Below are 27286 nucleotides of genomic sequence, written 5' to 3'. Positions count from 1 at the left end.
CTGAGTGATTTTCAGTAGGGGGAGAGGCAGCAGACCCCTGAGAGCTGGAAACAGCCCCCCAGTGTCCTGGAAACAGGGCAGACCAGCTGGGCCGCACTTCCCGCTCTGCCCGCTCTGCCCCTTCCCCACCGTCCCCGCACCTGAGTCCGGGGTATTTTGCAATATTGTGCCAAGTGGGTGACCATTGCCCAGTGTCACTCCTGGGCTCCTGGTGAAGGGTGGGGTCATCTTGGGGGCTGTGGAACAGGTTTGGCCCTGGGTGGGGTATCCTGGTGGGGGGCGGCGCTGAGGTTTGAGTCTTAAGGACAAAGAAATTAGCCAAGAGCAGAAAAGAGTTCCAGGCAGAGGGACCAGCACATTCAGAATTGCAGAGTTGGCATAAAACTCATGGAACTGAGGAATTCAGTGGGCTGCAGAAACAGGGTGGGTGCGGAGAGTGGAGAGAGGTGAGGTGGAACCCGCCTCACTTCTCAGCTCCCCCTGTCCTGCGCTCACACTGGTCCTCACCCCGCTCCCATCAAAGCCGCTCTGTTTCAACCCTCCCTCCCTCCCTCCCTTATGTGTTCTGCGAGCCTGCGGTGCACCAGGCGTTTCAGTACTTGGTCCCGGAACCGTCTCCGTCTCCGGTTACACGCCTGTTCCTGCCTCTGCATCACTACAGCCCTTACGATAACCTGGGTGCCATAAACAGAGGGAGTGGCGGTGGGAACATTTAACAGCGGATCGGCAGAGTGTCCGTCCAGCCAGGACTGATGCTCACCTTAGCAAAGCATCCTGGTCTTTCTGGCAGTACTGGCTGAGTGCCTTTCGTGACTGTCAATACGATCAAGTTCCTCTTACAGGTAAGGAAAAGAAGACTGTGAGGAGTTAAGCCACTTGGCCAAAGTCCCAAAGCAGAAATCCCAAAGTTGGGGATTTCGACCTAGGCTTGTCTTGGAAATACAGCTCAGGGGTAGAACATCTGACGGCAGACCCAGGCTTGTCTGAATCCAGCATCTGACGGTTAAGCACCCGGGCTCACAGATGAAAATTTGAAAGCATGAGGGCTGACGGTGGCCTGGCACACACTGCAGGCCCCCTGAGCGGCCGTCTGCTCTCAGGAACGAGGCAGGTCTTGAGGGCAGGGAAGGTCCAAGGAGGACTGGCGGGGCGGGGGGAGGTTCTGGAGCTGACAAGCCAGCCAGCTTTCCTGGGTCCATGCGGGCAGCCAGCCATGGGGCCTGGGGCCCGCGCTCACCAGGCCAGCAGCCTCCTGGAGCTGGCTTCTTGGGAAGGACACAGCTGGTGAGTCCCCCGGGCGTGACCATTCCTATCGCTTTTCTCCTTCCAGGTCTCCGTCCTCTGCTAGGAGTAGGGACACTTCTCTGATCCCAGCTGAAACAACAAAAGTCACCTGAGCCTCTGCCTTTTCCAGAAATTCCTGACGAGGCTGCCAGCGAATGAGTCAATGCTGGAGCGGCCGTGCTTGCTGAGAACCAGCCCAGTGGGAGGAGGCCTTCCACCAGCCTGAGCGGGAGCAGGCTGGAGCAGACATGCAGCCCTGGGGGGCCCTTGACCCTCCAGTGCTGGGGCTCCAGATGCCCCGCCATGGGGTTGGCCATGTGGGCTTGGTGACTCCCAGGAGGGTGGAGCAGAGGACTGGCTAGGAGATGGCTCGAATCTTCTGCTGAGCACCAAGCATGGCCCTGCCCTCCTGGAGGGTGGACCCTATGGCCTTTACTCATATCTTTTCTTATTCCATGGAGGATGTGAGGCTGGGCTGCTGTTCCTTTTGTTGACTTAAAAAATATTCACGACTTAAAAGTTGGGAGTTAGGTTTTATCTGATGGGAATTTTTAGGACTTCAAGCCTGGGAAGACAGCATCTCACTCAACTAGCCCTGAGAGAACTGCTCTGAGGAGTTCTCTGAGGAGTGAGGGGTTAGACGGGGAGAGGAGCCAGGTTACCTAGAAATTTGCAACAAAGGGCAGGTAATCTGAACGTCAAAAGTATTTTTGTGAATTCAAGAAAACCAGGGTTCCCTATTCTCCACAGCCTCTCCAGCATTTATTGCTTGTAGACTTTTGGATAGCAGCCATTCTGACTGGTGTGAAATGGTACCTCATTGTGGTTTTGATTTGCATTTCTCTGATAATGAGTGATGCTGAGCATCTTTTCATGCATTTGTTAGCCATCTGTATGTCTTCTTTGGAGAAATGTCTGTTTAGTTCTTTGCCTCACTTTTTGACTGGGTCTTTTATTTTTCTGGAATTGAGCTTCAGGAGTTGCTTGTATATTTTTGAGATTAATTCTTTGTCCGTTGCTTCGCTTGCTATTATTTTCTCCCATTCTGAAGGCTGTCTTTTCACCTTGCTTATAGTTTCCTTTGTTGTGCAGAAGCTTTTGATTTTAATTAGATCTCATTTATTTATTTTTGCTTTTATTTCCAATATTCTGGGAGGTGGGTCATAGAGGATCCTGTTGTGGTTTATGTCAGAGAGTGTTTTGCCTATGTTTTCCTCTAGAAGTTTAATAGTTTCTGGTCTTACAAATGCAAACTAGTACAGCCACTATGGAGAACAGCGTGGAGGTTCCTTAAAAAAATGGAAATAGAACTGCCATATGACCCAGCAATCCCACTGCTGGGCATACACACCGAGGAAACCAGAATTGAAAAAGACACGTGTACCCCAATGTTCATCGCAGCACTGTTTTTAATAGCTAGGACATAGAAGCAACCTAGATGTCCATCAGCAGATGAATGGATAAGAAAGCTGTGGTACATATACACAATGGAGTATTGCCCAGCCATTAAAAAGAATACATTTGAATCAGTTCTAATGAGGTGGATGAAACTGGAGCCTATTATACAGAGTGAAGTAAGACAGAAAGAAAAACACCAATACAGTGTACTAACACATATATATGGAATTTAGAAAGATGGTGATGATGACCCTGTGTGCGAGACAGCAAAAGAGACATAGATGTATAGAACAGTCTTTTAGACTCTGTGGGAGAGGGTGAGGGTGGGATGATTTGGGAGAATGGCATTGAAACATGTATATTATCGTATGTGAAACAGATCACCAGTCCAGGTTCGATGCATGAGACAGGATGCTTGGGGCTGGTGCACTGGGATGACCCTGAGGGATGGGATGGGGAGAGAGGTGGGAGGGGAGTTCAGGATGGGGAACACATGTACACCCATGGCGGATTCAAGTCAACGTATGGCAAAACTAATACAACATTGTAAAGTAAAATAAATAAATAAATTAATTTTAAAAAAAGAAAGAAAACCAGGTATCTCAGGTTAAGGAATTTAGCCCTTTCCTGTGTATGGGAAGATGTAAGAGTCTGGGCTCCTTGAAGCCAATCCTGTCACACGTATCTCAGCTGTGGGGCCAGGACCCTGCGCTTTTCCACATCCTGAGCTCCCTTGAGCTCACTGTAGGGAGTGGCTGCAGTCTGATGGCTGCTAGAGTAGCCTCTCCTTCCTGAGCGCCCTTGGCTGCTGCTGCTGCTAAGTTGCTTCAGTCGTGTCCGACTCTGCAACCCCATAGATGGCAGCCCACCAGGTTCCTCCGTCCCTGGGATTCTCCAGGCAAGAACACTGGAGTGGGTTGCTGTTTCCTTCTCCCCCTGAGTGCCCTTAGGGCTCACCAGTTGACCCTGGAGGACTGCCGCTGCATTTGCTGATGACTGTGACATCCTTGTTTACTGATGTGGCAGAAAACATTCCACTTCTCAATTTCACATGGGCAGCCTGGTTCCAGACCCCGCCTTTATGGGATTCTAGAAGATTGTGACCATGCATGCTGCTAGAGGCCTGTCCCCAGCGACCACATGGGACACGGCTGTAGTGTTGGTTTACCACAGGGATTCTTCCCACCTTCCCTCCCCACTTTCTCCCAACCTTCTCCGATTCTGTGCACGCAGGCACCCTTTCTATTTTTGAATAGATGCTTTTGAACTGTGGTGTTGGAGAAGACTCTTGAGAGTCCCTTGGACTGCAAGGAGATGCAACCAGTCTATCCTAAAGGAGATCAGTCCTGGGTGTTCATTGGAAGGACTGATGCTGAAGCTGAAACTCCAATACTTTGGCCACCTGATGCGAAGAACTGACTCATTGGAAAAGACCCTGATGCTGGGAAAGATTGAAGGTGGGAGGAGAAGGGGACGACAGAGGATGAGATGGCTGGATGGCATCACTGACTCAGTGGACATGGGTTTGGGTAAACTCCAGGAGTTGGTGACGGACAGGGAGGCCTGGCGTGCTGCAGTCCATGGGGTCACAAAGAGTCCAACATGACTGAGCGACTGAACTGACCTGATGTAGTTACAGGTTTCTTTTTACTTTTTATTTGCAAGGAAAGGGGGTCAATTCTTCCACGTTGTCCCATTAGCCCCAGACTCCTCACTAGTCTTCTAACTGCCCATTCAGCAGTGAGAGTGCACAGCACAGGCTTCCGGTCCTGGCCTATCACTCCCCAGCTGGTGACTGAGTGAGCCCGTCCCTTTCCCCAGGCCCCCTGCTGGGGTGTGGGGACTGTGAGCCTCAAAAAGAGTGGATGGAGGAGGTGAAGAGAGCAGCGCCAAACACACTGCTGTGGGGTTTGGAACGTAATCCTTGGCAAGGAGGCTTTCCACCTCACCCCCGGGGGCACAGGCAGCCTGACTGCTCGGAGAGGCAGTGCAGGATTCCGGGTGAGAAATAATTAGGTTCTACCTACCGGATGGGCTTCCCAAGTGGCACTAGTGTTAAAGAACCCACCTGCCAATGCAGGAGACGTAAGAGACGTGGGTTCCATACCTGGGTTGGGAAGATCCCCTGGAGGAGGACACGGCAACCTACTCCAGTATATTTGCCTGGAGAATCCCATGGACAGAAGAGCCTGGTGGGCTGCAGTCCATGGCGTCACAAAGAGCCAGATACAACTGAAGCGACTTAGCATGCATGCATGCACCTACTGAAAGCGCAGGGAACTCAATGCTTTATGGTGATCTAGGGAAGGAAATCCAAAAAAGAGGGACTATATTGGCTCAGGTGGTAATGTAACAGACCAGGGTTGGATCCCAGGGTCAGGAAGATCCCCTGGAGAAGGAAGTGGCTACCCACTCCAGTATTCTGGCCTGGAGGATTCCATGGAAAGAGGAGCCTGGAGGGCTACAGTCCACGGGGTCGCAAAGAGTCAGACACGACTGAGCGACTAGACACTTGCACTTTCATAGCTGAGTCACGTTGCCGTGCAGTAGAAACTAACACAACACTCTAAAGCGTCTTTACTCCAATAAAGATTAAAAAAAAGAGAAATAACTAGAGTCTAGAAATGGCAACCCACTCCAGTACTCGCGCCTGGAAAATTGCATGGACAGAGGAGCCTGGCGGGCTGCAGTGCGTGGGGTCGCAAAGAGTCGGACACAACTGAGCGGCTGCGCACACAGCACAGCCCCGGCTTTATGTCAGGCTGCGGGACCTGGAGCAACACGCTCACCAGTGACGTGGACAACGATGTCCGTTCGCCCTACAGGCGGAAGGCGGGTGAGCCAAGGGAGCTGTGAGGCCGTGTGGATGGAAAACCCTCTTGGAACCTAAAGCTCTGTGTGTGTCTGCACACCTGGAGCCTGCTTCCCCAGCTGCACTTGCCCATGACGGCTTGTGTTCCACTTCCACCCTCCGGCCTGGGCAGCCGGGGGCTCAGGAGGATGATGGCTGTCCTGCTGCCAACTCTTGGGCGAGGGTGTGACCTGGGAGCTGGTCAGGAGCTGGCAGGCAGGTGTTTCCTCCAGGGCTGCAGGCACACCCTACCTGCTGGGCCAGCAGCGAGGGGACCGCTGTTCCTGGACTGCGCCGTGTCTGCACAGCACCCCACTTGTCCAGGGGAGGCTGGCTGGCACCACCAATGCCTGTCCCTGACCTGGGGATGGAGTGGTGACAGGCTAGGGGTGGGGTCACCATGCCCCAGTGTCTCCTTTCTGGGCTCCTCTCTGGACACCTGCTCTTCCAGCATCGTGTGTGTGTACACACATTTTGGGTTTTTTTGCTCGTTGGGTCTTTGTTGCAATGCACAGGCTTTTTCTGGTTGCGGGGAGCAGGGTCTATCCTTGAGCGGCAGTGCGCGGGCCTTTTCTGGTTGCGGGGAGCGGGGTCTATCCTTGAGCGGCAGAGCGTGGGCTTTTTCGGGTTGCGGGGAGTGGGGGGCCACCCTTGAGCTGCGGTGCGTGGGCTTTTTCTGGTTGTGGGGAGCGGGGGCCACCCTTGAGCAGCAGTGCGCGGGCTTCTATTGGGCAGCAGGGCTCTAGGGTACAGGCAGTGGCCCCATGTGGGCTCCGTAGTTTCGGCTTGCGGATTCCAGAACACAGGCTCAATAGTTGTGGTGCACAGGCTTAGTTGGGCACATGGGATGCTCCTGGACCAGGGATCAAACTAGTGTCCCTCGCATTGCGAGGCGGATTCTTAACCCCTGGCCTGCCAGTGAAGCATGCGTGACCACCATAGTTTCATCTGAACTATGCTAATCTGCCTCTTAAAAATGTATGAAAGTGAAAAAGTGAAAGTGTTAGTTGCTCAGTCATGTCTGAGTCTTTGCGACCTCATGGACTGTAGCCCGCCAGTCTCCTCTGTCCATGGGATTCTCCAGGTAAGAATCCTGGAGTGGGTTGCCATTCATTCCCTTCTCCAGGGGATCTTCCCAACCCAGGGATTGAACCTGGGTCTCCTACATTGTAGGCAGATTCTTTACTACCTGAACCACCAGAGAAGCCCCCTCAAAATATGGAATGCCTCACGCATTTGCATGTCATTCTTGACCAATGCAAAAAAAAAGATCATATATCATATTTCTTTAGCCTTCAGTGTGGACCACAGGGAAGGAAGAGGCATTTGGTTTTGTGATATGAGTACAAAATCTGGGTGGGGGATTATAAACTTGGAATTCAGAGTCCAAATGCCTGGTTTCAAATTTCAGCTCTACACTTACTGGCTGTGAACATGAGTTACTCTGTCTGTGCTTCTGTCATTTCATTTACAAGACAGGGTTGGTGATACGTGGTAGGATTAACGTGCAAAGTGCTTAGAACCACGCTTGATGTATAATTAAGATTCGGCTCTAATCCTTAGCTATTTCTGACTAGTCTTGAATCCACCTCGGTTTCTCTCTAACTCTAGTACTTTGGCCACCTCATGCGAAGAGTTGACTCATTGGAAAAGACTCTGATGCTGGGAGGGATTAGGGGCAGGAGGAGAAGGGGACGACAGAGGATGAGATGGCTGGACGGCATCACTGACTCGATAGATGTGAGTTTGAGTGAACTCTGGGAGCTGGCGATGGACAGGGAGGCCTGGCATGCTGCAATTCATGGGGTCGCAAAGAGTCGGACACGGGTGAGCGACTGAACTGAACTGAACTGAGGTTTCTCTGTCTCACTTGGAGAAAAGCTGGGACCTCTTTGGACCTCATCTGCAAGATGCTGGTCCATCTTTAAGTCCCAGGGACCAATACCTGTCCCCTACCAACTTGTTCATATTACCTGACATTTGAAATGTTCCTCAGTTTGAAAACATCTTGCTTGCCAAACTTCATTTGTTAAATAATAACCTACAAGTCATCAAGGTTTCCAGCAGGCTTCATAAAATACTAGGAACAGCTGGCCATTCTCCTTACTGAGAAATCCTGGATGAGGTGAGATAAGGCCTGAGGGACCACCCCTCCCACTCCAGTCACATGCTGGCCTTGCCACAGCAGAAAGCAAGTGCCTTCAGATACTTCTAGCTCACTGAACAGGGCACCAAGCTGACTCTGAATGAGAAGATGCTCTTGGAGTGTTCCAGGGCTCTGGTTATCACTGTGAGAGGCACTTATTCCAGCCAAGTTAAATTGCTGGTGTTTAGTCACTAAGCTGTGCCCGACTCTTTGCAACCCCATGGACTGCAGTCCACCAGGCTCCTCTGTCCATGGGATTTCCCAGATAAGAATACTAGAGTGGGTTGCTATTTCCCCCTCCAGGAGATCTTCCTGATCCAGGGGTTGAACTTGCCTCTCCTGCTTGGCAGGCGGATTCTTTGCCACTGAGCACAGGGGAAGCCCCCAGCCAAGTTAAGGGAAGGCCTTATCCTGCTTCCCTGACAGTGATACACCTTGTGTTCAGAAACTCCAAGAGTGAGTTGTGGCTGGGGAAGGCCATTTTTATGGTGGCTGATGCTAATCATAGCATTGTTGAAAATATCTTTCGTGTCCCTAATCACCTAATTCTTGTTTTCCTCTGAAACAGTAATGTACATTTTACAGATGAGGAAACTGAGGCTTAGCAAAGTTAGAGGATGTGCCGAAGGTCACAGAGCTAAGAATTAGCCAAGTGGGAGTCAAATCTAGGTATACTGCTCTGTTTCCAACAGCTGCTGGCGGTAAACTGGCTCTCAGGGGGCCCCGCCCCACCCTGGCAGCCAGGTGAGCCTTGTGAGGCCTCAACCCGAGCGGCTTTGTCAGGCTGGGTGGAAACCTACCTTGGATGTCATCGTTGAACATGCAGTACTTGCCGCGGTATTTGTTGAGAAGGCGGAAGGCGTTGGCATTGGCAAAGTCCTCAAACTGGATGAGGCAGTTTATTCCAAACCTGTGGGGAGGGAGAGGAAGGGGCACGTGATTGCCTCCTCGAGCTGGTCCCTGGCAGATGTCAGCCTGCCCTGGGGAGGGGGAGGTGCAGGCCAGGGGCTGAGGGCACGGCTCACTCTCGCGGTGTGTGCCATGTGGCGGGCTCCTGGACTTCTGGCTCTGCCCGCCCCACTAGGGAGGAGGATGGGGAAGGCAGAGGGTATGTATGGGACCAGCTGGAGGCCAGCCAAGCCCGTATCATTGTCTCTAATGTGGGCTGGTGGGCTTCCCTGGTGGCTCAGTGGTAAAGAATCCGCCTGCCAATGCAGGAGACACGGGTTTGATCCCTGGGTCGGGAAGATCCCCTGGAGGAGGAAATGGCAACCTACTCCAGGATTCTTGCCTAGAGAATCCCATGGACAGAGGAGCCAGCCTGGCAGGCTACACTCCACGGGACTGCAAAGAGTCAGACACGTTTGAACGACTAAGCATGCTGCCTTATTTAAAACCTACACTAGAACTGCCTCGTAGGTTTCAAGGTCAGAAAGAAGGTTGTGTTTCCTAAAAAATGACCGGCCTGGTGACCCGTGCTTCCTGTTAGCGCTGCGTGCCAGGAAGCCGAGAGCTGACTTCTGCCCTTTATGGCCGGTTCCGTCAGCCGAGGCTCCCCGCGAGGGCCTTCTCCTGACTCCATTCTGGCTCTTGGATCCTGCTTTTTTGCGTTGTATTGTGTCTTCTTGGAGTCTTTCTGGAAGCAAGTGTGATGTGAACTATTAAAAATGACTTAATCCATGAGCCAAAAGAGATGTCATCTCATGAGTCAATTTGTGACTGACAGCATCTGCAGTCATGTTCATTGAGAAAAAAATGCCCTGACTGATCTGTATTGGGGTGTCTGGGCATGAGGGCAGGAGAAATGCCTGCTAGTCCCAGTCGTGTGAACTGGGACCAGCTGTGGAAAGAAAGACGTCTGCCCTTGCAGCTGGGCACACGTGGTGGGCGTCCTGTGCTGTGGAGGCGTGTGTCTGATGAGGCTGGGGGCTGTGCAGGGGGTGGAACACCGAAGTGGCCCAGAACACACTGTTTCCAACCTCAGAATTCTGTGCATGGCTTATCCTTCTTTTTTTTTTTTTTCCAGAATATTTACCCACTTTATTAAGGAAATGGCAACCCACTCCAGTGTTCTTGCCTGGAGAATCCCAGGGACGGGGGAGCCTGGTGGGCTGCCATTTATGGGGTCGCACAGAGTCGGACACAACTGAAGTGACTTAGCAGTTATTAACACATTGCGATTGCTCTATATTTTATCATGCATGCTCAGTCGCTTCAGTCGAGTCCAACTCTTTGTGACCCCATGGACTGTAGCCCATCAGGCTCCTCTGTCCATGGGATTCTCCAGGCAAGAATACCGGAGTGGGTTGCCATGCCCTCCTCCAGGGGATCTTCCCAACCCAGGGATCGAACTCGTGTCTCTTGCTACATTTGTGGGCGACTTCTCCAGCACTACCACCACCTGGGACGCCCACATTTTACCATCTTACGCAGAAAATACTGGAAATACAAGCTACTTTGTAAAACCAAAGACAAACATTGAATCCAAAGATAAGCTATGCTTTACACAGTAGACCCTTATCCTGTGGCTAGTATTAAATCTTAAATACCTACTTCTTTTGTTAAAATGATTAATCTACATACTCCTTAATTACATCCGCACTACAAGCACCAGTAATTTTCAGAAACTGTTTCTAGAGGCTTGTTCTAAAAGGAGGTGCACAACCAGAAAAGGGAGAAAGAAAAATAAGCACAGTAGAAATGTGTGCTCCTACCGCGGTCCTTCCAGAAGCTTAGTGAGTCAGGGCTGTTGATGGGGGGTCTGGAGACAGGTTCATGTTACTGAGCTGAAATGGAGAGGCGGTCACTTGCCACAGTCCGTCAGGAGGGTCAGGAGGCTGGCGGGCCTGACCTGGCGCGGCCACTGCGACCGAGTGGTCTTATGCCTGTCACTTCTGTGTTATGCCTCAGTTTCCTGTCGACAGGCACCATAATACCCATCTGGCCAACTCTGGTGGGCTGTTGTGAGGGTTCAAAGCTGGGGGTGATTTTTTATTCGCTCACTTTTGGCTGTGGTGGGTCTTTGCTGCTCTTTTGGCTGTGGTGGGTCTAGTTGCGGTGGGCGGGGGCTTCTCTAGTCGGCGTTCGGGCTTCACACTGTGCGGGCCTCTCCTGTTGCAGAGCGCGGGGTCTGCAGCCCAGGCCCGGCGGCTGTGGCACTCAGGCTCGGCTTCCGCGTGGCATGTGGGATCTTCCCGGACCAGGGATCGCATCCGTGTCTCCTGCACTGGGAGGCAGATTCTTAACCACTGAGCCACCAGGGGAGCCCTGGGGGCGATTTTTGTCTTTTTATTAATTTTTTTTGATCTTTGGCCACACCATGCGACTGGCAGGATCTCGGTTTCCCGAGTGGGAACTGAAGTCCCTGTAGGCGATTTTTACATTGTAAGGTGCTAAACGTGTGTCACCCTGACCACAATTCTTATTTCCCGTCACAGAGCAAGTGCTGGTGGGGGCAGGGGTGGGGAGCTAGCCACGTCTCCTGACTCACCATCCCTCTTCTCCTTGTACAATGAGTATAAATGTTTTTTTCAAAAAAAGCCCTTTGCTGCATAATTATAATGCTATACTCGCCAAACCAAAATTTACTGTGAATTTTTGCTCAGGGTGTGAATTTCAAGTATTTGGATGGGGACTGGGGAACAGAATGTCTTTGGTGGCTGGTGACATTTTGATATATAGCGTCCTCACAAGACTCCCAGTGTTGCTCCCCCACTAGCCCGGAGCTAAAATGCCGAAAAGGTCAAACAGCGAAACACTGTGATGCACGTTCTCCTTTCTCGCCCATCTCTCTTTCACACACACAAACACAATCTGACCTTTAAGCAACACCCCTCTTAGGTTAAAAAAATAAGGCAAGGATTAGAAATAAATGCCTGGGTTCAGCATATTATTCCTCTTTCACGTCAGAGTCAGTGTCACATAAAAGAATCTTCCCAGGCAGTAATCTGATGAGATATAGGGTAAAATCTCATTTATTCAGGTCACTTTAATCTAACTTGGAATTGGGCAAAAGGCTATGTGAATTGCCCAGCCAGTAAACTAGTTTCAGAGTTCCTGGACCTCCTTGGATTTAAGGGCCTCCAGGGACCCTGTCCACCGAGGATACCATCCCCATGGCTGCTCCCTGGACCTTTCGTCACCAGGAGCGACTTCCACACTGCCTGGATCAGCCTCTGACCACGGCCTTTCCTCCCGCCTCGCTCACTGCCACTGTGCCTGTTCTTCATCTCCAGTGAGACCTGTGGACCTGTCACCATTTCCCCCCAGTCCTTCAGTAGTTGCGGCACATAGGGTTAGTCACTGCTCGGTATGGGGGATTCTTAGTTGCCTCACCAAGGATCGAACCTGCGTCCCCCACATTGCAAGGCAGATTCTTAACCATGGAAACATCAGGGAAGTCCCCTGCCAACTCGTGAAACTGATTAAAAGCCAATTAAGAACAAAAATACAGTTTCAAAGTGAAGATTTAAAAAGCTTAAGAGGCAAAAGCACTTCTCTCAATTCCTCCATGTAGATCCAAATACAGGTAATGAATGGACCATCACACCAATTTCAATGCTAATGATAATATTCATTAAAATATTTCTACCAACAGCAGCAGTAACAAAAACAGCTAATGGTTACAGATGGAGCTGGGCATCTGGTTGAGTTCTTTAGAAGGGAAGGTGGAAGGTGAAGTCGCTCAGTCGTGTCCGACTCTTGCGACCCCGTGGACTTCTCCAGGCTTCTCCGTCCATGGGATTCTCCAGGCAAGAATACTGGAGTGGGTTACCATTTTCTTCTCCAGGGGATCTTTCTGACCCAGGGATCAAACACGGGTCTCTCGCATTGGAGGCAGACGCTTTAACCTCTGAGCCACCAGGGAAGCCCTCTTTAGAAGCATTATCTCAACTAATCTTCCCGTGACCATATGTGGTAAGTGTCCTTTCAGAGAAGCAACTCTGAGCTACAGGATGGTCAGTTACTTGCCCCGGGGCTATTTATTCTCCTGCAATTGAAAAGTGGTGGAGCTGCAATCTGAACCTGGCTCTGTCTGACTCCAGAACTTAGTTTAGATTTCACAGCAATATGATTTTTGTAAAAGATAAAGTAGATGTTAGATTTCTTTGGACACTGAACTAGGAAACAGGAAAATCGTGTTCTCCTTCTGACATAAACTCCGAGTTTTAGGTGAATTCCTTTCTCTCTGGGTCTCAGTTTCTGCTCTGAGAGCCTCAGGGGAAGAAGTAGGAGCTACTTAACATAGGGTTGGAATAGATACACTAGAAGCTTCTCTCAGATAGATGGTTAAGTCCATTGTGGGGTGGTCTGACCATTCCTGCTGAGGGTCACATGTGACAGGAACACCAGTGTTCCTGAGTCTTTTTTGAGCTGACTCAGAGCAGACCATCCGAGCAAGCAGGCCTGAGGCAGCCACCATCCAGGTCGTAGGGCTGGGGTTGCAGCAGCCCCTCCAAGGGCCCCCCGCTCAGACCCCCTGCTTAAGGCCCCGGGCAGTTTCCTGATTTCGGTGCTAGCGGCGTGTCACTGGCCTTCCACCTTGCCAGAAGCTGGCCCTCACTGGGGAGGTGGTGGTGTGTCTGTCCCCTTCTGCACTTGTGAACTCTTCACCCTGAAGCCCTGGCAGGGACTGAGGAACATCTGATGCTTCTCAGTGGAGAATTCCTGCGATGGAGAAACAGGTGCATCCCCAAGCCACACACAGAGCCGCCCAGACAACTCCACCCTGGGGACTTCGCTGGGAAATGGCCTTGGCGCTGCCAGGGAAGGCACGCTAAGGCCGGGGCTCATTTAAAGACACAAGGCTGACGGGTGGATGTTACAAGCGTTTTCCCCTCCAGCCCTCAGGCAAGAGGAAGGCTAAAAATGGCAGCTTGCGCCTGGGAGCCCTAGGGAGCTGAATGCAACAGTGAGAGGGGACCACGACAGGGCCCACCGAGCTGGGGACCTGCTACCTGGGCTGCGGGGTCAGGAGATTCTCAGGTGGCTGCTCCTCCCCTGCAGCCAGCCAACCAAAGTCAGCTGGAGAGATGTGGTGAAAGCCAAACATTCCAGGGGCTGCAGACCCGGTTTCTTTGCTCCGTAGGTCAGGACCTGCCATTCTTTCAAACACCTGGGTCTGACCTCTTTTGGGTCTGAACAAACACAGGGGACCTGGAAAGAGCAGGTGGATTTGCTCAGCCTGTCCCCAAACAGAATGACTAAAACCTACCCCTCACATTTCCATGGGAGCCCATTCCATGCCCCTAACAAAGCACACACACAAGACTCCCCAGTGGCGTGCCCTCGGATGACATCAGTTACTCACTGGGGAAAGCTATTTCTTCTGTTTATTTTGTCCTTCCAGGAATGAGAGCGGACAGAATCACGAAAACACTAGATCTTGGTTTCTATTTTACCCAATCCATTAAATTCTAGTCCCTTGAGTTGCTCTCAGAAAGAGGTTACATGGCTCAATCTGTCTGGGAAACTCTGACTGTTCATGTAACATGTACAATGTATTATATTAAAGGCTCTGAAAAGTGCTGCATTAAGAAACCTGTTTAACTCAGCATTTTCTAAACATATTTCACTAGAGACCTTACCCTTCTGGTGCAGCTTGACAGACATAGTTCTCTGCAGAAAGAACTCTGTACTGGGGTTGAGGGGTGTGTGTGGGGGTGAGTGGATTCAAGGCAAGGCCATCTCTCCCTGGGATTCCTGCAGTTGTTACTTCTGGTCAGGGTCCTATAATAATGGATCTCACCTCCAGCCTTATTCCCTTCCTGCCAATCCATCTACTCTATCTTTCTAAACACAAATCCTTGCACACCATTTCTGTTCTGAAAATCCTTATAGGACTCCACTGCCTTTGTGTTCAGACTCCTGAGATGGCATTCACTCGGTCCCAACCTTAATGATCACCCCTGCTCATGTCTTCCAGCACTGTGGGCATATTTTGCTGCTTCCCAACCACTGTGGGCCCTTGCACTGTTTCATATCTTTGCTCAGAGGCCTAGGAGACCTCCTTTTATCCTGGCCAACTCCTACTTAAACGGTGAGGCCCTAATGAAAGGTCATGTCTTCCAGGAAGCCTTCCCTGATCCAGCAATTTCCTTATCTGGGGCGGCAGTAACTCTTCTGTGTCTGGGCTGCCTTGCTACACTGGGCACATCTGTTAGCATGCATCACACTGCATCACAATTATTTACAGAGATTTCTATTTTAATTAGTAAAGGAATGTGTTGGGCAGAGGGTCCTCCTTGTGCCAGCAGCTCTCCCGGGTATGACAGAAACATTGAGTTCACCAGACATGTCTAAGGGGCCCATTGTGAACCAGGGACTGTCTTCCCTGCTAGATGACCAAGGCAAGTTCAAGAATTTCAAGTTTGATGGGGACACAAGAAAGTGAAAAAAAGCAGTGGTGACATCCTTTGACAAGGGCAATAATGATGGTATGTGCTGGGTACGTGGGAAGCCTCAAAGAGAGCAGACAGCTGTGCTGGGGAGGCAGGGAGGGCTTCCGACAGCAGATCTGGAGGTGCGCCCCAGGGCAGGGCAGAGGTTCCTGGCAGACGGGGCAGGTGGGGTGGGGCGGGGGCGGGGGGGGGGGGGCGAAGGGCGCCTCAGGCAGAGGGAACAGTACTGCTTGTGCAGGGGTCGGGGTGAGGGGGGGCGAGGGGGCTTCCTGGAGCTAAAGGAACTAACCAGAGCTGGAGCTCGGGAGGGATGAGGATGGGGAGGCTTGGGGGGCGGCAGGGCTGGCTGGACTCTAGGGGCCGCCCTTTACACGCCTGTGGAAAGAGCCTGGACCGTCTGGGGGCAGTGAGGCCCACTGAGGGGCTGCAGGCAGGAGACAGTGGCCGCTGTGTTAGGACATTCGAGCGGGTGTTGGATGGAGAGCTGTGCGGCTCAGGTCACGGGGCTGGGCGGGGGTCTCCGGCAGAGCATGTGTACAGAGCGCGGAGCAAGGCCGAGGACGGAGCCCCGGGCACAGCTGCAGCCGGGGAGCGGCAGGGTGAGCGGGGGCTGCAAGGTGGAAGGGGCCTGCAGAGCAGCTGCCGGGGAGCCTCTACCGAAACAGCGCCGGGAAGTGGGGGTGGGGGTGAAGCTCGGATGACCCGTGCACTCTGCCAGAGCATGTTCAGCGGAGAGGTGGCGGGGGAGCCATTCTGCACCTTCAGGACGAGGCTTGGCTACAAACAAAGGCAGGGAGACGGCCCGTGGCGGTTGAGGGACGCAGGGACGGCCTCGGCTTTGATGGGAGGTCTGAGTATGGGACGGAGGGGAGACGCGAGGGGCAATGACGGGGGTCGAGGGCCTGGGGAAACGGGAGGAGGCAGGAGCCAGAGTCCAGCTGAAGAGGGAAGAGGGCACGGTTCCTCCTTTCGGGACCTCACAGCCTCGCCGAGGGACAGAGACGAAGCTCTCAGCCCGAAGCTCCACCACAGACCCGAAGAGAGGCTGACGCACCCTGCAGGGTGTGGTGGGAAGGGATTCAGCAGGAAGACAGCGAAACGGGTCTGCAGGTGAAGAAACTGGAAACCACAGATTGGAGAAAGGGGGACTATGGCGTCGGAAGACGAAATCCCAGTGGAATGAGGCATGAATGATTACCTTCAAAGACACGAAGGACCATTCTGTGGATGGGGAATGAAGGCAGACTTATCTTTTGTGGCCTTAAGGGAAAAACAGAGCCGACAGGGGGAGGTCAGAAGACCAGCGATTGCAGGGCCGTATAAGGCAGAGAGCTCCAACGCGGGACGGGAGGAGGCTGTCCCTGGAAGCGATTGCAGGCTCCTCGGAGCTCCGCTTGGCGCTGAGGCTGTGGAAGGGGCTCCAGGCGCCATGGCAGGGGGTGGGAGGGGTGTGCAGGCCCTTCCCTCCCTGGTCCCACCCCGACGGCCCCCTGGCGTGCCCGGCTCCGGCAGCCAGACTGCCGGGCTCCTGCGGCCGCCCCGCTAGGCTGATGGCGGGAAACTCCCACCGTGGAACAGCACAGTCACCGGAAGCAGCAGCTTCTGAGCCAGAGTGCCAGAATAACGCGTCCGTTCCGCGGTCGCTGATCTGACGGCAGTCCCAGGCCAGGCAGAAAAAAGCAAAAACCTCCAGGAACAGTGTGGACTTCCTCCTCAATTTCCCCGTGTGTCTGAGTTCCTGGGCAAACAGGCAAATGGCGCCAGAGAGCCCGGGGCTGGGCAGAGGATGGAGGCTGACCTGCCGACCTCTTGGCCTCTCAGAGGTCAGAGGCCAGACCTGAGTGCTTCCTCCGGAGCACATGGCTCACTCCCCAACCTCCTGCTCTTCAAGCCCAGGCACCTTCCCAGCCACCAGCCCATGGGCTGACGAGGGACATCGGCTCTGATCTGCCCAGACTGTATGTTCCAACCATCCTGGGATGACAGGACGTCCTCCGTGAAGATCCTCCGATTACTCTGGCCCACCCTGATCTCTCTCTTTGGGTGTACTGCCATAGTATCTGTTCCACACAGTCCGTCACACAGCTATGTCTTGGACTTCTAAGCATCTAATGAACTGCCCCTCTCACAAGTGTCTTAAGTCACTTCAGTCGCTTTGCAACCCTATGGACCATAGCCCGCCAGGCTCCTCTGTCCATGAGGATTCTCCAGGCAAGAATACTGGAGTGGGCTGCCATGCCCTCTCTCATGAAACTGGCTAAATTCTACACTGAATGATGAGAGCCTGGGGTGGAGGACAATAAGGCCACAAAATCCAGTCTGTGTTTGTGGGCTTGTGAAACTGCTGTGAGTCAAAGTCAGGGAGGGGAAGAAGGGCAAGACTAAGCCAGGGTAGGGGACAACCTCGATCCAGGCAGGCCCGGGGCAGGGTCCCCTGAGGGCAGGGAAGGTGTCTCACTCCCCTCGTGGTGCTTACTCCCCTCATGGTGCATGACTGCTGAAAAAAGGAGCTGGAACTGACGGCCTCTCCTGCACCCTGCTCTGAACAAATCTACTTGAGACATCTGAGTGAGAAGACCAAACCCACACCCACCTGTGGCTGTTTGCCCAGGGCTCTGGGCTTGCCCTGCTCAGCCCTTGCAGGTGAACAAACAGAAGCATGGATGGTGCCTGCCAGAGAGCACTGCCCTTCCCAGGGTGGCCAGTCACATGTAGCCCATGGGACACCCTGGTCCCTGGGGGCCCGCTCTCCTCTTCCAGAGGCCGCTGTGGCCAAGAATCTTTGTATCACAATAGCTCAGTCCTGTTCCTTTACCCCAGGATCCAAGTCAATGCAAATAAGTCCACAGGCAGGAAAAGGCTTTCCAGTGTGGCTGGGAGAGCAGGCAGGAGAGAATGGAGAAAAATACCACTAACTGTGGAGTCAGATGCATTTGGGGTGGGCCTAGATTCTTCCTTTTCTAGCTGGTGATTTGGGACAACTTACTTAACTTTTCTGAATCTTAGTATCTTTATCTCTCAAGGTTGCTGTGATAATTAAAAGTCAAGCACCCAGTACAGAGAAAATTCTTTAGAAAAGTGAGTTGCTAGCTCTTTCCTATGAAGAAAGTCATAACTTTTAACTCCATCTAAATGTCCCAGGTGTTTGATCACCATATTCTCCCATCAACCTCAACTGACACTACAGGCAAAGCCATTATCTAGGCGGGTGTTAAATCTACACAAACTCAGCAATAATTATTTAAGCATATTTCTATTTTTCCCCAGTCAATTAAAAACTTCTCGAGAGACAAAGGATTAATTTCCAAAATATACAAGCAGCTCATATGACTCAATACCAGAAAAACAACCCAATCAAAAAGTGGGAAAAAGACCTAAACAGACATTTCTCCAAAGAAGACCTACAGATGGTTAACAAACACATGAAAAGATGCTCAACATTGCTCATTACTTGAGAAATGCAAATCAAAACTACAATGAGATATCACCTCACACCGGTCAGAATGGCTTTCATCAAAAAGTCTACAAACAATAAATGCTGGAGAGGGTGTGGAGAAAAGGAAACCTTTGCACTGTTGATGAGAATGTAATTTGATAGAGCCACTACGGAAGACGGTATGGAGAGTCCTTAAAAAACTAGGAATAAAACCACCATATGACCCAGCAATCCCACTCCTAGGCATATACCCCAAGGAAACCAAAATTGAAAGAGACACCTCTACCCCATTGTTCACCACAGCACTATTTATAATAGCTAAACATGGAAGCAACCTAGATGTCCATTGACAGATGAATGGATAAAGAAGTTGTGGTACATATACACAATGGAATATTACTCAGCCATAAAAAGGAACACATTTGAGTCAGTTCTAATGAGGTGAATGGATGAACCTAGAACCTATTATATAGAGTGAAGTGAGTCAGAAAGAGAAAGATAAATGACATACATGTGCAATCTACAAAAATAGTACTGAAGAATTTACTTACAGGGCAACAATGGAGAAACAGACATAGAGAATAGACTTATGAACTTGAGGAGAAGGGAGGGGAAGGTGAGATGTGTGGAAAGAGTAACACGGAAACTTACGTTACCATATATAAAATAGATAGCCAACGGGAATTTGCTGTATGGCTCAGGAAACAGGGGGTCTGTATCAACTCAGAGGGGTGGGGTGGGGAGGGAGATGGGAAGGAGCTTCAAAAGGGAGGGGATATATGTATACCTATGGCTGTTGAGGTTTGACAGAAAATAGCAAAATTCTATAAAGCAATTATCCCTCAGTAAAAAATAAATTAACTTTAAAAAAACTCCTTGAGAGCAAAGTGTATTTCTGACTTACTGCTATGTTCAATAAATATTTGTCTATTAAATGAATTAATGTATGGGCAAATATATGAATAAATAGATAAAAAGAGTAGTTGAATGCTGCCTTGAACTATTTTCTGATCATTTTATGTGTCCATATTACAGTCTCAAGGGAGAATTGAACTCTAGGCAGGTGATTTCTTTGTACTGGCCACACTCTGGGGCACAGTGAAGACATGACAACTACAGGCTAAATGGGAACCTGGAAGAGATTTCACGGATGATGTGAATGAGAGCAAGCAACTGGTAAACTTCCCTTCATTTCCCACTTATTTTGTCATTATCTGACTGTGGGGAGAGAATTTTCTTTCTGGGTCTCAGTTTCTCCATCTATAAAGTGATGAAGTTGGATCAGAGAAGGTCATTTCTTGCTCAGGTATTCTAAGATTGTGAGACTACAGTCCCAGGGAGGGCCAGGTGGGAAGATAAGACACAGATCACACTGCAAAAGGCATTCCTAAAATTCAGTGTGCGTGAAAACACTGAGCAGTGACTGTCTCAGCTAAGAGGGACTCAGTGAGTCAATGCTCCTTGAAACATCAGGATTTAGAGCTAACATTCATGCTCTTTACAACCTTTCAAAATTAAATTAAGACCTTGAAACTTTGTCTGTAGCCTGAGTGCCCTAAACTGAGGGTTTTTCCTTTGTATTGTTTAAAACCACCAGGAGAAGCTTGGAGCCAGAGGCTCAGTTTTTCCCCTGGGGCCTGACAGCCCTGGCTGGGTTTGCAGTTTGTAGAGAGGCCTGCAGGGAACATCAATCCTGGTGAAGGATGGGGCAACTGGTCCACTAGCCATTAGGCAGTTATGAAGGAAGAACTGAGAAATGCCACCCAAGACCCAGATGCTGGGGAATTTTCCCCACCATCAAAAAAGAAAATGATAACTGATGTAATAGAAGTGGTATAATTATATTGCAATATAGTAATGTATCAAGTCAACAGGCTGTATGCCTTAAACTTATACAATGCGACACTTCAATTCTATTTCAATAAAAAGAGAAAATAAAAAAGAAGGCGCCTCCCTTGCTGAGGGTGGCTAGAGAGTCTGGAGAATGGGAGTTGATGGCTGATGCCTCCATCGCCTCCCTGATGTTGAGAATGGGTGGGTCATTAAAGCTGCCTTAGAGCAAGGTGGAGAGGAGACACGGATATGTGGAGCACTGGTAGACTGGTTTCCACAGGCCTTCCTCCCCTTTGTCCTGCTTGCCTGCGGCATCAAGGAGGTGTCTAGAGTAGGTTGGACAGTCTTTTCTTTCATGTAGAAGAAAAAGCACAGAGATTCTCCAAGTCAGAGTAGGTTCTAGAGCTAGACCACCTGGTTCACAGCTTGGCTTCACCACTGTTAGAGGTGTGACCTTGGACAAGATCCCTAACTGCTCTGTACCCCAGTTTCCCTGTCTGTAAAGGGTGCCCTCATTCAATAAATGTTTATTGAGAGTCCATGCTGTAACTAGGCATCATTCCAAGTGCTTGAGATACAGCAGTGAACCTGAGACAAGGATCTCTCCCTGGAACTTATATTTTAGTGGTACAGGACAATAACTGTATCTACTTACTAGGATTATTTTGAGTATTACATGACTTGATGTATGTGAGTGACTTTATCATCCGCAGAAGCCTAGATCAGACTAACACTCACTTTACCAGAAGGTGAAGCCTGGGATGCTTGCTTGCTTCTTTGCTTCTTTAGTTTTTAAAAAAACGCAAGGAACTGTCTTTGAGAAAGAATTGCTGCTTAACTCATTATTTTAAAAGAAATCCATTGCTTTTCCTAATTTCAAAAGAAATGCCTGCACACAATCAAACATCATAGAAATGACTGACAGCGAAAATCCTGGCAACCTCATGCTCTGACTGTAGTCACTGTTAATGGCCTGATGCGTGTACATGCAGATATTTTTTTCCTTTATGTAACTTACCTTTGTTTTAAAAAAAATTATTTGCTTCTGGCTGTGCTGACTTTGTGTTGCTGTGGGCAGGCTTTCTCTAGCTGCAGCAAGCGGGGGCTACCCTCTAGTTGCAGCGTGCGGACCTGTGGCGCCGGCCTCTCTGGTGGGGCACAGGCTCTTGGGCTTCAGCAGTTGCGGCACATGGCTCAGGGGTTGCAGCTCTTCACATCCAGAGCGCGGGCTCGTTACTTGGGGCAAACGGGCTCAGCCGCCCTGAGGCATGTGGGGTCTTCCCAGACCAGAGACTGAACCGGTGTTCCCTGCATTGCAAGGCTGATTCCTGACCGCTGGACCACCAGAGCAGACCCCATCACTTACCCTGATGGAAGCATTTGTTTTCGGGATTATCCCCTCCCCCATTTCATTAGGCTCAAACACATTAAAAATCAATGTGCTTGAGCCTAATAAATGAACACAGTCGAGTAAGAAGAGACCGCATGATATGCGTGTGTGAACGCGTGAGACACGGAGAAGGAGACACGAAGACAAAATGAGAGCAAATGTGCCCCGGGGGTGGGGTTGCCTAGAACTGCAACATCCTCTCTGGCATGCGATGATGGGTTCAGATTTAGGCGCTCCAGTCTTCTCTATCCTTTCTTTCCCTTGAGAGAAAGGCTCTTTTCATCAACGGCAACTCAGAAAAAAGAAGTCTTTCCTGAGTAGAACACCTGGTTTCCCAACTCTTTTTGGATCGCCAGCAGTAGGAACGAAGGGTCTCTGAAATGCCCGCAGGCAGTGATTTTTAAAGATTTGAGTTTTCTGGTGGAGTCTTGAGCTAACACTAGTGCACTCTGCTGAATTTCTGTGACTCTGTTGTTCCTTTTCAGAAGTTTGAGCTGTTTCTTTTTCAAATCTGCTTGCTATTTCTTGAAGTACTGTGTACTTTCCCTATTACTTCATTCTTGTAAAACATATCTCTTTATTACATCTCAGTGTAGCCACTTTACAGCCTCTCAGAATGTTCCTCTCCTTGGGGTTCTAATTCTCCCATTAGTTTCTGATCTTCCCCACATGGTGGCTTGTTTCTGTGTGGCTTACTGTGAACCACGAATTTACTTCACTAGAAATTGTTTCTTTCCTTCAAGGAGTTCCACACGGCATGGGTGGTGGGCGTGTCACTACAGAGAAGTTTGCTTTCCCTCCGCCAGGTCCTTCAGCTGTGTCACTGGTAGAGACACTTTCATACCCATTTCTTAACTTGGGAATTTCTGCATCATGTGGACAGTATAACTGTGGATTCTCAATTCCACATGTAGTGAGACTCAGTTTGCTTTCTTCCAAGAGACATTCCTCTCCTCCCTACTTCACCCCAACCCCCAGCTCCTGTTATTCCCCTGGGATTGGTGAGCAGATCCTATTTCTTCTTCATGGAAGGTCCAACCATTCAAACCTTGCAGTTTTCTGCATCTCAGTTCCAATGTTCTGCCTTGTATAGGCCTCAATACTTGACCCCACCTGAGTGTGTGGACCCATCTCCAGGTCTGAATAATGAGAAGAAAACAGCTGTGAAAATGGACGGATTTTCAAGGCTGGGGAAAGAGCAAGCATGAAGGCTCTGCAGCTGTAACAGACACGACCTGTGGAAGGAGGAGCAGGAGGGTCGGTGTGGCCGCAGCTGAGGGAGCAAGGGAGGGTGGAGGGGGACGACGTCATCAAAGGCTTCCTTCCAGCATCCAAGAGCAAAACACAAGGGATGCTATACGTGTGGTCCCTGAAAAAGTCAGTATCAGTTGGCTGACCTTAAAATTCAGTGATTTTCTATCCTTGGGCAAGTTTCTGGTTCTCATTTCTGTACTGAGAAATGTGTCCCACAGAACATTTTCAGTTCTGCATGGGTCAAAGCTCTCAGAATGGTGGGTCTGTAAGGCCTACCCCTTAGAAAGGTAATCCCTAAGAAAAGCAATGCCAAAGAATGCTCAAACTACTGCACAATTGCACTCATCTCACACACTAGTAAAATAACACTCAAAATTTTCCAAGCCAGGCTTCAACAGTATGTGAACTGTGAACTTCCAGATGTTCAAGCTGGATTTAGAAAAGGCAGAGGAACCAGAGATCAAATTGCCAACATCTGCTGGATCATCGAAAAAACAAAAGAGTTCCAGAAAAACATCTATTTCTGCTTTATTAACTATGCCAAAGCCTTTGACTGTGTGGATCACAATAAACTGTGGAAAATTCTTCAAGAGATGGGAATACCAGACCACCTGACCTGCCTCTTGAGAAACCTGTATGCAGGTCAGGAAGGAACAGTCAGAACTGGACATGGAACAACAGACTGGTTCCAAATAGGAAAAGGAGTACGTCAAGGCTGTAGATTGTCACCCTGCTTATTTAATTTATATGTAGAGTACATCATGAGAAACGCTGGGCTGGAAGAAACACAAGCTGGAATCAAGATTGCAGGGAGAAATATCAGTAACCTCAGATATGCAGATGATACCACCCTTATGGCAGAAAGAGAAGAAGAACTAAAGAGCCTCTTGAAAGTGAAAGAGGAGAGCAAAAAAGTTGGCTTAAAGCTCAACATTCAGAAAATGAAGATCATGGCCTCCAGTCCCATCACTTCATGGGAAATAGACGGGGAAACAGTGGAAACAGTGTCAGACTTTAATTTTGGGGGCTCCAAAAATCACTGCAGATGGTGACTGCAGCCATGAAATTAAAGGACACTTGCTCCTTGGAAGAAAAGTTATGACCAACATAGATAGCATATTAAAAAGCAGAGACATTACTTTGCCAACAAAGGTCCATCTAGTTAAGGCTATGGTTTTTCCAGTAGTCATGTATGGATGTGAGAGTTGGACTATAAAGAAGGCTGAGTGCCAAAGAATTGCTGCTTTTGAACTGTGGTGTTGGAGAAGATTCTTGAGAGTCCCTTGGACCACAAAGAGATCCAACCAGTCCATCCTAAAGGAAATCAGTCCTGAATATTCATTGGAAGGCCTGATGTTGAAGCTGAAACTCCAATACTTTGGCCACATGATGGGAAGAACTGACTCATTGGAAAAGACCCTGATGCTGGGAAAGACTGAGGGCGGGAGGAGAAGGGAAAGACAGAGGATGAAATGGCTGGATGGCATCACCGACTCGATGGACATAACTGAGTAATCTCCGGGAGTTGGTGATGGATAGGGAGTCCTGGCGTGCTGCAGTCCATGGGGTCGCAAAGATTCGGACATGACTGAGCAACTGAACTGAACTGAAGGCCCCCATAACAGTGTGCTGAAACAGCTACAGAAAATGGAGCTCTCACCCGCGCATATTCACACGGATACACAGAATGCCTCTCCGTCAGGTGGGGGTGGGGAGAGCTAAACTGAATAGGTGAAAGGGCTGATCGCACATACCAGGTGTCTGAAAAGGGACATGGCTCACAGCCATGCTGCCAGGGCTCTTGTTTTTATTTCTTAAGAGGAGCAGCTGGGAAGAGAAACTGGGGAAGAGAAGGAAGGTATTATTGGAACAGTGGGGATGGATGAGTGGGGGACTACGGAAGAAAAAGATGGATATATTCAGGGACAATATAACTAAATGCATGAATGGGGGAGCACTAATGCATGGCCCAAAGGACGGTGACTTTGGAAACTGCTTAAATTAGTATTGTTATTTATAATAGCAAACATTCATGCTTACTATTACCTAGTTATAACATTTACATGACTTGTCTCATTCATTCAGCAGAAGCATTCTACAAGTTAAATATTAAAGGTGCATCTTGGAAGTGAGGACGCTGAGGCCCAGATAAATTAAGTCATTTGTTAATAAGGGACAGGCGGAGGCTCAAACTCAGGGATAATAGTGCTTTTAACCACCATTGTTAGTGGGCGGGGTCTTAATGAAGGGCTTCCCTGGTGGCTCAGACAGTAAAGAATCTGCCTGCAATGCAGGAGACCCACGTTTGATCCCTGGGTCAGGAAGATCCCCTAGAGAAGGGAATGGCTATGAAACTCAGGCATTATAGTTAACTATAGTTAATGCTTTTAACAACTGTTGTTAATGGGTGGGGCCTTAATAAGGCCCCCTTTCTATTTATTTCTTTTTTAATTTATTTTTTTAATTGGAGGAAAATTTCTTTACAATGTTCTGTTTGTTTCTGTAACAATGCAAATCAGCCATGATTATACATACACTCCCTCCCTCTTAAGCCTCAGGCCCCCTTTCTTAGAGAGCTGCTTACACTGTATAAGCTTCAGTTTCCTCATCCCCTAAAATAAAGCTTATAACAGTAGCCACCCTAGAGGGCTGTTGTGAGAATTAAATAAATTAGTATTGTATGAGAGCTCATATTAGTCTGTGCATAGCAGGTAATAAGTAAAAAAAAATAGTTATTGTCATTTTATCATTATTGTTATCAATTCATTATTCTTTCGTCTCCTCTGCTATAATATGAAACTTTCAAGTCTGGGAATAATTTTATTCCTATTTTGATACCAGGTAGTACAATCCACCTCTTGGGGAAAAATGAAATGGAAATAACCAGTTGGTGTCACTGAATCCATCTCCCCAGTTACGTGAACTTCCTCCATCACATTTTGGCCTCTATTTAATCCGCTTGGTCAGGACAGACACTAATAGGGTCCTAGAGAGCTCGATGCTGGTTTGCATTTTGCTACCGCCTTCCAGCTCTCTTTGTAACTGCTGACAAAGTCCTCACAAGCATGAGAGTCTGTTGTTTGACAGCATCCGGCTCCTGTTCAGGTGGGAAAGTGTAGAAGCTGGACTGTCAACAATTAGCCGTGCAAGGCTGAGACTGGGAAACGGTCCTGTTTCTTCAGAGGCCAGACACGCTGGAATGGGTCCTGCTGTTCCTTCCTCCAAGCTTCCTTGTGTGTGTATGCTTGGTCGTGTCCAACTCTGTGTGACCCCATGGACTGTAGCCCGTCAGGCTCTTCTGTCCACAGAATTTTTCAAGCAAGAACACTGGAGTGGGTTGCCGTTTCCTCCTCCAGGAGATCTTCCCGACCTGTGCATCAAATGCATGTCTCTTGCGGCTCCTGTGCTGGCAGGCAGATTCCTGACCGCTGGGCCAGCTGGGAAATGCCTGAGCTTCCTCAGACGCCGGCCAGTTCACAGCCTTCTATTCACTTTGACAGCTAGCCTGGTGAGGGCTTTCAGCCCCTCAACCAACCAACCAACCAACCAACCATCCAACCACCTGACCCCAGTCAAAGATCCAACCAGTCAACTCCCATGCTCACCATTTATGGCGGGTCCACCATGAGTCTAATCACACACTGTGCCCCCCAGGGACTACCAGTCTGGTAGAGATGATACAGAGTTACAGACTTGAGGAAGGAAAGTTCTTCAAAGTCCGTCAGTCCGGCCTAGGCTGATACTTGAACCTCTCTACAAGAATCCAGGCACATCTTTGCCTAATTTCTGCTCTAATGGTATAAAGACCAAAAAAGGTTATAGAAAAGCTCTAGACCATTATAGAAAAGATGTCATGATGTGATGCATGGTTGATTAACACATGAATTACGTGGTCATAAGTTATGCTATGATTACAAACAGGGCAAGGGTTTCAGGCCAGGCTGGTCAGGGCAGACTTCCGTGGGAAGGGCAGAATTTGAGTTGGGGTGTTACCATGGCCTCTGTTCTCGTCTTCTCCCACTTCTTGTCAATTTCAATACTTCTGTTGCTCAAGAACTTACCAAGCCTCCCTGCTGCTCTCTGCATCAAGTTCCAACTACGGCTTTGTGAGGACTGATAATTTTCAAACATTTTTAGTAGAAGGTTTTTTTTTTTTTTTAATTAATGAAATCTTGAACAGAACCATGATACAGAAAGCAGTTAAAAACAATGATATTTTTCTTCAAGTAGTTTTAGTCTTGTATGGTTGCTGGGAAATATTCATTTCTAGCAGCCTGGATGCACTTCTGTAAAT

At 49.5% G+C, this 27286-nt stretch overlaps 1 protein-coding gene across 2 annotated transcripts in view; it reads right to left on the bottom strand.

Annotated features, from left to right (window-relative positions):
* The window catches only part of ME3 (malic enzyme 3), a 226641-nt gene that overhangs the window by 17493 nt on the left and 181862 nt on the right, over positions 1–27286 (bottom strand). For both annotated transcript variants that reach the window (XM_018043262.1, XM_018043261.1), the window contains exon 8: positions 8480–8589. In XM_018043262.1, coding sequence (XP_017898751.1) covers positions 8480–8589 — 110 coding nt within the window. The remainder of the gene's footprint in view (positions 1–8479; positions 8590–27286) is intronic.

The sequence above is a fragment of the Capra hircus genome, chromosome 29 (genome assembly GCF_001704415.2).
Source record: "Capra hircus breed San Clemente chromosome 29, ASM170441v1, whole genome shotgun sequence".
NCBI lineage: Eukaryota > Metazoa > Chordata > Mammalia > Artiodactyla > Bovidae > Capra > Capra hircus.
This window is presented reverse-complemented; position numbering and strand designations above follow the sequence as displayed.